The following is an 11,504-nucleotide window of genomic DNA, read 5'->3' as shown; positions in this document are numbered from 1 at the left end:
TCTGTGTCAGGGCTACTCACCTCTAGGAAGGGGGACTCCTCCAGCATAGAGATGAACTCTGGGAAGTAATCCCCCACCTCCTCGTCCACTGCCCCCACCAGACTGATCTGACGCATGGCACCTGCCCGGTACGTCCCGTGGCTGTACGTTCTCTTTACCTAGAACACATAGTAGAGCACAGTAAAACGGTCAGTAAAACCAGTCAGTAAGACCAGTCAGTAAAACGGTCAGTAAAACCAGTCAGTAAGAAGACCAGTCAGAAGACCAGTCTGTAAGACCAGTCAGAAAGACCAGTCAGAAAGACCAGTCAGTAAGACCAGTCAGTAAGACCAGTCAGTAAGACCAGTCAGTAAGACCAGTCAGAAAGACCAGTCAGTAAGACCAGTCAGAAGACCAGTCAGTAAACCGTCAGTAAGACCAGTCAGTAAGACCAGTCAGTAAACCGTCAGAATACCAGTCAGTAGGCAGTCAGTAAGACCAGTCAGTAAGACCAGTCAGTAAGACCAGTCAGTAAACCGTCAGAAAGACCAGTCAGAAAGACCAGTCAGTAAGACCAGTCCACTGGAGTGTTGAGGTCCAGACAAAAACGTTCAAGTCAGTTGAACTGAATATGTACAGTACTCGTTCCCCTGAGGACTGATGTCCAACCCCTAGTGAAATGCAGTGTAGTGAAATGCTTGTGCTTCTAGATCCGACAGTTGTAGCTATTCCTATTCTGAGACACAGAGAGCAGCCATTCAAAGAGCTGGTAGTGCTAGCTAACCTGTTTTACACAGTACAGCTGTCACCCAGTAGTAACAAGCCCTGTTGAATAGCTAGAAGTGCATCCCGGTCTCCTTCACTGTCTCACTTTGTTCCCACAGATCTGAGTACATCTGCTGAAAGGAAGGAAGGAAAGAAGAGGTTTTATAGCAGCTTCAGAGCCACAGAGAACCACAAACCCTCCTCCTGTCTGTCTCTGGACCGTAGGCCCTAGGGTCACAGTCCTCCCTCTCTAACATGGTAATAAGACTACACATGAGGAGGAGCAGATCCCTGCTAGTCTCAATGTCCCAAAGATCCTCCCGATTCACTTACAACCCTCTCTAATACAGCTACTACAGCCCAGCCATTCTTATCACCACAGAATGTCCTCAGGCTAAAGAGAGAGAGTTCATCACAAGGCCAGTTTCTCCTGGAGCAGTCCATCTGTCTGAACGTTAGATAGTGTCAGAGGAACATCTTCTTCTTCAGACAGTTAATAGATGATCCGTTTCTAAACATGATCCTCTCCTAGAGGACTGTGTCTTTTCACAGTGTCAGAGGAACATCTTCTTCAGACAGTTAATAGATGATCCGTTTCTAAACATGATCCTCTCCTAGAGGTCTGTGTCTTTTCACAGTGTCAGAGGAACATCTTCTTCTTCAGACAGTTAATAGATGATCCGTTTCTAAACATGATCCTCTCCTAGAGGACTGTGTCTTTTCACAGTGTCAGAGGAACATCTTCAGACAGTTAATAGATGATCCGTTTCTAAACATGATCCTCTCCTAGAGGTCTGTGTCTTTTCACAGTGTTTACAAAGTGTACAGGGACATATTACAGTCAATCCTATTACCAAACTAGGGCCCCAATTAGTCGACTGGTCAATTGTTTGGTCGTTAGGCTGTTGGTCGACCAAGATTGTTTTTACCTATAAAACATATACATATGCATCCATTTCAGTGAACTAATCCATTGCAGGAGGCCTGGACTAAAAGCCAATTTATGCTTGATCTGAAAACGTGGTGGGAAGCTCCATATGCAGGGTGTGATGCAATTGTGGAGCCTCCAGAGACATGCAGAGGTTAAATCCAGCACTGTACCACATCACCATGCCCCTCCCAAACGTTGGAACAATACAGAGGGCTCTATAGAGCTCCACATTGACAGTAGTTGGGGGCGGTACATGCAGAGGTTAAATCCAGCACTGTACCACATCACCATGCCCCTCCCAAACGTTGTAACAGTACAGAGGGCTCTATAGAGCTCCACATTGACAGTAGTTGGGGGCGGTACATGCAGAGGTTAAATCCAGCACTGTACCACATCACCATGCCCCTCCCAAACGTTGGAACAATACAGAGGGCTCTATAGAGCTCCACATTGACAGTAGTTGGGGGCGGTACATGCAGAGGTTAAATCCAGCACTGTACCACATCACCATGCCCCTCCCAAACGTTGGAACAATACTGAGGGCTCTGTAGAGCTCCACATTGACAGTAGTTGGGGGCGGTACATCCTGTATAAACACAAACTCACTTCCTTGACAACAGCTCTGCACTGCTCTGTGATGCACAAGAAGTCTGACTGGTGCTGAGGCCAGATCACTGTAAATGCTGCATGGCCAATACAGTCTGATGGACCAGGCATCTCTCTCCTAACAACTTCATTGTGTGACTTGTTAGCATTTGATTGTTAGTGTAAATCCCTTCTCCATGACGTACAGTGTATCACCAGCAGTACATTTACCCTTCATTCATATCATTTCTATCTACTGCCTCCTGAGTGGTCTAAGTCACTACAGATCCGGGTTTGATCCCGGGCTGTGTTGCAGCAGGACGTGACCAGGAGACTCATGAGGCGACGCACAATTGGCCCAGCTTCGTCCAGTTTAGGGGAGGGTTTGGCCGGCCGGGATGTCCTTGTCTCATCGCGCTCTAGCGATTCCTTGTGGCGGGCCGGGCGCAGGCACGCTAACGCGGTCGCCAGTTATACGGTGTTTCGTCTGACACGTTGGTGCGGCTGGCTTCTGGGTTAAGCGAGCTGTGTGTCAAGAAGCAGAGTGGCTTGGAGGGGTCGTGTTTCGGAGGACGCTTGGCTCTCGACCGTCGCCTCTCCCGAGGCCGTACGGGAGTTGCAGCGTTGAGACAAGACTTACTACCAATTTGATACCTCAAAATTGGGGAGAAAAAAAGGTAAAAATATCACGTTTCATTTATGGTAATTATTTGAATGCATTCAATATGGTTCCAGTCTTCCCGTTCTCATTGTAGGAGTGGACACCCTGTTTGCAGAGGTGCACAACCTATTCCCCACTTGTGAGAAACAAGTTCAGGTTCATTTCATTCCATTTACAAGTTGTCAATTTAGTCATTGTCTTTTGTTTCGATCGCTCCTGTCAGTGTTGGTGCTTCTACACCTGCATTGCTTGCTGTTTGGGGTTTTAGGCTGGGTTTCTGTACAGCACTTTGAGATATCAGCTGATGTACGAAGGGCTATATAAATAAATTTGATTTGATTTGATTTGACACACAGAAATATAACTAAGTTATATTCAGGCTACCTGAAAAATATTTCAAGCCCTCTCTCTTTCGATAACCACTCAGCGTGAAAGTGAAAAATGTCATGCTCTGATCCAGTGGAAATGTCATAAAATAGGCCTACCTGATTACTTCTTATCAGTGCTGGACTTGGACTGAATTAGGCGCCGGAACTCATTTTGGGTTCTGGTACCGTTTGTATTTAGGTGCTTGAGCTCCACAATACCTGTGAGTTAATATTCTATAAGAGTAATAACAGCAGTGTGAGGTGGCGGTACTCAGCTCTGATGAGCTCCTGCCCAAGTCAAGCACGGCTTCTTATGTGCAAACAGCCTACAGCTGTGTCTGTCCTGAGCTCACTGCTGGGGAAACTGAGGGCCCAACGCTGCAAGTCCACAACGCTGCAAGTCCACTAGTGCTGGATCCAACCTAATAGTTTATACAATGTTTCAAGTTCATTGGCTACATGTGTAGCCAACGTGATTTATAGTAGATTTTCTACCTGCAGGCTGAGCAGCTAACCGATCGCTGCAGCTGTACATAGTCTATCGGTAAATAGCCCACCCAATTTTACCTACCTCATCCCCATACTGTTTATCTGCTCTTTTGCACACCAATATCTCTACCTGTACATGACCATCTGATCATTTATCACTCCAGTGTTAATCTGCAAAATTGTAATTATTCGCCTACCTCCTCATGCCTTTTGCACACAATGTTTATAGACTCTTTTTTTTCTACTGTGTTATTGACTTGTTAATTGTTTACTCCATGTGTAACTCTGTGTTGTCTGTTCACACTGCTATGCTTTATCTTGGCCAGGTCGCAGTTGCAAATGAGAACTTGTTCTCAACTAGCCTACCTGGTTAAATAAAGGTGTTCTCAACTAGCCTACCTGGTTAAATAAAGGTGTTCTCAACTAGCCTACCTGGTTACATAAAGGTGTTCTCTACTAGCCTATCTGGTTAAATAAAGGTGTTCTCAACTAGCCTACCTGGTTAAATAAAGGTGTTCTCCACTAGCCTACCTGGTTAAATAAAGGTGTTCTCCACTAGCCTACCTGGTTAAATAAAGGTGTTCTCAACTAGCCTACCTGGTTAAATAAAGGTGTTCTCCACTAGCCTACCTGGTTAAATAAAGGTGTTCTCCACTAGCCTACCTGGTTAAATAAAGGTGTTCTCCACTAGCCTACCTGGTTAAATAAAGGTGTTCTCAACTAGCCTACCTGGTTAAATAAAGGTGTTCTCAACTAGCCTACCTGGTTAAATAAAGGTGTTCTCAACTAGCCTACCTGGTTAAATAAAGGTGTTCTCAACTAGCCTACCTGGTTAAATAAAGGTGTTCTCAACTAGCCTACCTGGTTAAATAAAGGTGTTCTCAACTAGCCTACCTGGTTAAATAAAAGGTGTTCTCAACTAGCCTACCTGGTTAAATAAAGGTGTTCTCAACTAGCCTACCTGGTTAAATAAAGGTGTTCTCAACTAGCCTACCTGGTTAAATAAAGGTGTTCTCAACTAGCCTACCTGGTTAAATAAAGGTGTTCTCAACTAGCCTACCTGGTTAAATAAAGGTGTTCTCAACTAGCCTACCTGGTTAAATAAAGGTGTTCTCAACTAGCCTACCTGGTTAAATAAAGGTGTTCTCAACTAGCCTACCTGGTTAAATAAAGGTGTTCTCAACTAGCCTACCTGGTTAAATAAAGGTGTTCTCAACTAGCCTACCTGGTTAAATAAAGGTGTTCTCAACTAGCCTACCTGGTTAAATAAAGGTGTTCTCAACTAGCCTACCTGGTTAAATAAAGGTGTTCTCAACTAGCCTACCTGGTTAAATAAAGGTGTTCTCAACTAGCCTACCTGGTTAAATAAAGGTGTTCTCAACTAGTCTACCTGGTTAAATAAAGGTGTTCTCAACTAGCCTACCTGGTTAAATAAAGGTGTTCTCAACTAGCCTACCTGGTTAAATAAAGGTGAAATAATAAAATAAAAAAATGTTTTTATTTGTTGGCTTTATGTAGGCTATTTTAACATAGTTGGCAATATAATTAACTTTTTAGGTTTGTATCATTTTCATTTAGATAGAAGGTTGATTAACCACATGACAATGATTGAGATATGAAGACGTTATTATAAATTCAATTAAACTTTTACGAAAATGTGCATCTGAACCATAACGAACACGCAGATCGGAAGAACTGATAAGATAGATTGGCATTCAACATGAGAAAGGGTGCCAACTCCTCATGTATCCAATTACTGGCAACTTCAGGAGAGTAATGGCAGAATCTGAGAAAGTCAGCAGGAGAGGGAGGAGTTAGGTCAGGTTAAGTGTTTATTTCTTTCTGGTTATCTAGAGCTCTGGCGCCCTCTTGAGGCATCAAACCGTAAGCTTAAAGCATCAGACAAGCTCAATGATTTATTAAAACGCATAGGCTGTCTCTATATATGGAAAAATACACATTTAACCATTTCAACCAATCGATTGGTCAAAAGAACACACTACTTTCGGTCGACAAATCTTTGTTTTTAGTAGGGGACAGTCATATGCCAAACACATCATGCGTGCTGCACTTGTGCTTCAGGTTGTGATGCGTGGAGCTGGAAGTGGGCAATTCCTGTCTGACTAGAGTCTGTTGAGCAGATGTGAGACGTGTTCCCTCCATCCTTCCCTCCGCCCTCCTGCCAGCTGTTCGTTCCCCCGCCAAAATAAACATATAAACCGTTAATTTATATTCTTCATCCGTAATCGTGGGTTATATGGTAATTGTGCCAACCCCCCCTCCCTCCCTATCCTATCCTTACTGCAGGCTGTTAAGATCAGTTATCCTAAATTGAAGCCAGCGGTGGAGGTCCTCACAGGGCTGCAGCATTTAATCATGGAGTCTTCACAGAGGACGTCTTCGAGACGAGAGGGTGTGTGTGTGTGTGTGTGTGTGTGTGTGTGTGTGTGTGTGTGTGTGTGTGTGTGGTGCTGTTTTTCCTGCCCTGAGGGAGCAAGCCACCAGTGTGAGTGTGTAAAGGACTGAAGTAGCCTTTTTTCTCCTTTCTGCTGTGTGTGTGTGTGTGTGTGTGTGTGTGTGTGTGTGTGTGTGTGTGTGTGTGTGTGTGTGTGTGGATCCTAGTCCTCTCTGTTCCATTTATGGCAACAAGTCACAATGGAGGGGCCAGCGAAGGGTGAGTCAAGGGGGAAGGTGAGAGAGTTTACTGTAGTGGCCAGGAAGTAAAAGGACAACGAGGAGAGAGGATGAGGAGAGGTAGAGTGTCCTTGGGTGTCAGTGGAGTGAATCTGTCGAGAGAGATAGATAGAGGAGAGAGAGAGAGAGAAACCAGTGTAGAGCCAGACTCTGTATAACAACTGACTGTCTGGGGAATTGAACCCTCACAGGCCCCACAGGCTCCCTGTCTACAATACACACCATCATCTATCACTGGGGAGAACATGAGTTCAGACACAAGGTCACACAAGGTCACTGGGCCTGGACTAGTAGACTGGTATTCCCTCAGACTGGGTTAAAAAAAAAACTTTAATATTCAATGAATATTGTTACATAATTTCAATCAATTATGTGGTTGCAAATGTGGATTGATGTGTGTGGGACAGAAGTATCTGAGCAGGGCTTGAATACTGTACAGGATTAATCCTATTTAAATAAGGCCAACAAATGAATGGCCCAGTCCAAAGTGTGTACATTAAGCATGGGTGCTTCCCTTGTTTCCAGGCTAAACGTGTTTCCATGAACACAACACATAATATAGACCAGACATGATCTTCCTCCTGATGAGAATGAGATGAGCTTCATTATCCATGAGGACACACACCTCTGAGTAGTAGCCATCCCTCCTGTCTGGTCTCTCCTCCTGGGCGGCTTGCTCTGGGCACACTCTGTTTTAGGGTAATGGACTCACTCACAGGTGAGAGAGATGCAAGCAGAGACAGACACAGATTGCATCTGGATGCCCACCCCTGCGGGTGTGTGTGTGTGTGTGTGTGTGTTAGTTAAAGGGAATGGATGGCCGATAAAGGGTCTTTCCTCTGGGATTTCTTGCCTGCCGCAGACTGCAGACAGACAAGGAAACCCACCAAGACGAGGAGCGGCGTGGAGCCGCCAAACACCGTGAGAAGCCAGCCAAGCACAGTCTAATACATGGATACATCCAAAACAACCTACTTCCTCCTCTCCCTCATCAGGAGAGCAGAGCTGAGCAGCCAACCAGCCACATTCCCATAACGTCTGATACACTCATACCAGGAATATGAAATATGTAAATACTGCTGATACATCTAAACACACTACTGTACCCCTCTCCCCTTGTGAGGCCCCCAGTCATCTAAACACACTACTGTACCCCTCTCCCCCTGTGAGGACCCCAGGCCCCCAGTCATCTAAACACACTACTGTACCCCTCTCCCCCTGTGAGGACCCCAGGCCCCCAGTCATCTAAACCCACTACTGTACCCCTCTCCCCATGTGAGGCCCCCAGTCATCTAAACACACTACTGTACCCCTCTCCCCATGTGAGGCCCCCAGTCATCTAAACACACTACTGTACCCCTCTCCCCATGTGAGGCCCCCAGTCACCTAAACACACTACTGTACCCCTCTCCCCCTGTGAGGACCCCAGGCCCCCAGTCATCTAAACACACTACTGTACCCCTCTCCCCCTGTGAGGACCCCAGGCCCCCAGTCATCTAAACCCACTACTGTACCCCTCTCCCCATGTGAGGCCCCCAGTCATCTAAACACACTACTGTACCCCTCTCCCCATGTGAGGCCCCCAGTCATCTAAACACACTACTGTACCTCTCTCCCCATGTGAGGCCCCCAGTCATCTAAACACACTACTGTACCTCTCTCCCCCTGTGAGGCCCCCAGGCAGTCAGTCATCTAAACACACTACTGTACCCCTCTCCCCCTGTGAGGACCCCAGGCCCCCAGTCATCTAAACACACTACTGTACCTCTCTCCCCCTGTGAGGCCCCCAGTCATCTAAACACACTACTGTACCTCTCTCCCCATGTGAGGCCCCCAGTCATCTAAACACACTACTGTACCCCTCTCCCCCTGTGAGGCCCCCAGTCATCTAAACACACTACTGTACCTCTCTCCCCATGTGAGGCCCCCAGTCATCTAAACACACTACTGTACCTCTCTCCCCATGTGAGGCCCCCAGTCATCTAAACACACAACTGTACCCCTCTCCCCCTGTGAGGCCCCCAGTCATCTAAACACACTACTGTACCTCTCTCCCCATGTGAGGCCCCCAGTCATCTAAACACACTACTGTACCTCTCTCCCCATGTGAGGCCCCCAGTCATCTAAACACACTACTGTACCCCTCTCCCCCTGTGAGGCCCCCATTCATCAAAACACACAACTGTACCCCTCTCCCCCTGTGAGGCCCCCAGTCATCTAAACACACTACTGTACCCCTCTCCCCATGTGAGGCCCCCAGTCACCTAAACACACTACTGTACCCCTCTCCCCCTGTGAGGCCCCCAGTCATCAAAACACACTACTGTACCCCTCTCCCCATGTGAGGCCCCCAGTCATCTAAACACACTACTGTACCTCTCTCCCCATGTGAGGCCCCCAGTCATCAAAACACACTACTGTACCCCTCTCCCCATGTGAGGCCCCCAGTCATCTAAACACAACTACTGTACCCCTCTCCCCCTGTGAGGACCCCAGGCCCCCAGTCATCTAAACACACTACTGTACCTCTCTCCCCCTATGAGGCCCCCAGTCATCTAAACACACTACTGTACCCCTCTCCCCCTGTGAGGCCCCCAGTCATCAAAACACACTACTGTACCCCTCTCCCCATGTGAGGCCCCCAGTCATCTAAACACACTACTGTACCTCTCTCCCCATGTGAGGCCCCCAGTCATCTAAACACACTACTGTACCTCTGTCCCCCTGTGAGGCCCCCAGGCAGTCAGTCATCTAAACACAACTACTGTACCCCTCTCCCCCTGTGAGGACCCCAGGCCCCCAGTCATCTAAACACACTACTGTACCTCTCTCCCCCTATGAGGCCCCCAGTCATCTAAACACACTACTGTACCTCTCTCCCCATGTGAGGCCCCCAGTCATCTAAACACACTACTGTACCTCTCTCCCCATGTGAGGCCCCCAGTCATCTAAACACACTACTGTACCCCTCTCCCCTTGTGAGGCCCCCATTCATCAAAACACACAACTGTACCCCTCTCCCCCTGTGAGGCCCCCAGTCATCTAAACACACTACTGTACCTCTCTCCCCATGTGAGGCCCCCAGTCATCTAAACACACTACTGTACCTCTCTCCCCCTGTGAGGCCCCCAGTCATCTAAACACACTACTGTACCCCTCTCCCCCTGTGAGGCCCCCAGTCATCAAAAACACACTACTGTACCCCTCTCCCCCTGTGAGGCCCCCAGTCATCAAAACACACTACTGTACCCCTCTCCCCCTGTGAGGCCCCCAGTCATCAAAACACACTACTGTACCCCTCTCCCCCTGTGAGGCCCCCAGTCATCAAAACACACTACTGTACCCCTCTCCCCCTGTGAGGCCCCCAGTCATCAAAACACACTACTGTACCTCTCTCCCCATGTGAGGCCCCCAGTCATCTAAACACACTACTGTACCTCTCTCCCCATGTGAGGCCCCCAGTCATCTAAACACACTACTGTACCCCTCTCCCCCTGTGAGGCCCCCAGTCATCTAAACACACTACTGTACCTCTCTCCCCATGTGAGGCCCCCAGTCATCTAAACACACTACTGTACCCCTCTCCCCATGTGAGGCCCCCAGTCACCTAAACACACTACTGTACCCCTCTCCCCCTGTGAGGCCCCCAGTCATCAAAACACACTACTGTACCCCTCTCCCCATGTGAGGCCCCCAGTCATCTAAACACACTACTGTACCTCTCTCCCCATGTGAGGCCCCCAGTCATCTAAACACACTACTGTACCTCTCTCCCCCTGTGAGGCCCCCAGGCAGTCAGTCATCTAAACACACTACTGTACCCCTCTCCCCCTGTGAGGACCCCAGGCCCCCAGTCATCTAAACACACTACTGTACCTCTCTCCCCATGTGAGGCCCCCAGTCATCTAAACACACTACTGTACCCCTCTCCCCCTGTGAGGCCCCCAGTCATCAAAACACACTACTGTACCTCTCTCCCCATGTGAGGCCCCCAGTCATCTAAACACACTACTGTACCTCTCTCCCCATGTGAGGCCCCCAGTCATCTAAACACACTACTGTACCCCTCTCCCCCTGTGAGGCCCCCAGTCATCTAAACACACTACTGTACCTCTCTCCCCATGTGAGGCCCCCAGTCATCTAAACACACTACTGTACCCCTCTCCCCCTGTGAGGCCCCCAGTCATCTAAACACACTACTGTACCTCTCTCCCCATGTGAGGCCCCCAGTCATCTAAACACACTACTGTACCCCTCTCCCCCTGTGAGGCCCCCAGTCATCTAAACACACTACTGTACCCCTCTCCCCATGTGAGGCCCCCAGTCATCTAAACACACTACTGTACCTCTCTCCCCATGTGAGGCCCCCAGTCATCTAAACACACTACTGTACCTCTCTCCCCCTGTGAGGCCCCCAGGCAGTCAGTCATCTAAACACACTACTGTACCCCTTTGGGGCGGCAGGGTAGCCTAGTGGTTAGAGCGTCGGACTAGTAACTGAAAGGTTGCAAGTTCAAATCCCCGAGCTGACAAGGTACAAAATCTGTCGTTCTGACCCTGAACAGGCAGTTAACCCACTGTTCCTAGGCCGTCATTGAAAATAAGAATTTGTTCTTAACTGACTTGCCTAGTTAAATAAAAGGTACATTTTTAAAAAACTCCTTCTGCATCTCTCTCCCTCTACCATTTATTTTCCTCTCCACCCTGAGGCCCCAGAGCAGAACAGAGTTAACCGTCTGATAGTGTACAGCTACAGAAAGTAGGGCCACGTTGAATAGTGAAAACATGGATACATCCAAACCAACAGCTCCCTTAACTCTCCCAATACCCTGAGACCCCCAGAGCAGAGCAGCCAGCCTAGAGTGACTGAACTGAGACCCTCAGAGCAGCCAGCCTAGACTGACTGAACTGAGACCCCCAGAGCAGAGCAGCCAGCCTAGACTGACTGAACTGAGACCCCCAGAGCAGCCAGCCTAGACTGACTGAACTGAGACCCCCAGAGCAGCCAGCCTAGACTGACTGAACTGAGAAC

At 48.3% G+C, this 11,504-nt stretch overlaps 1 protein-coding gene across 1 annotated transcript in view; it reads right to left on the bottom strand.

The window, feature by feature from the left end:
• The window catches only part of LOC109877048 (lysine-specific demethylase RSBN1L), an 89,966-nt gene that overhangs the window by 28,786 nt on the left and 49,676 nt on the right, over positions 1-11,504 (bottom strand). Inside the window, exon 4 of the mRNA XM_031815278.1 lies at positions 21-158. Within this exon, the coding sequence (XP_031671138.1) occupies positions 21-158 (138 nt within the window). The remainder of the gene's footprint in view (positions 1-20; positions 159-11,504) is intronic.

Source organism: Oncorhynchus kisutch, unplaced genomic scaffold, assembly GCF_002021735.2.
Source record: "Oncorhynchus kisutch isolate 150728-3 unplaced genomic scaffold, Okis_V2 Okis09a-Okis19a_hom, whole genome shotgun sequence".
In the NCBI taxonomy this organism is placed as follows: Eukaryota; Metazoa; Chordata; class Actinopteri; order Salmoniformes; family Salmonidae; genus Oncorhynchus; species Oncorhynchus kisutch.
Note: the sequence above shows the minus strand (reverse complement) of the source record. Positions and strands in the feature narration are given on the sequence as shown.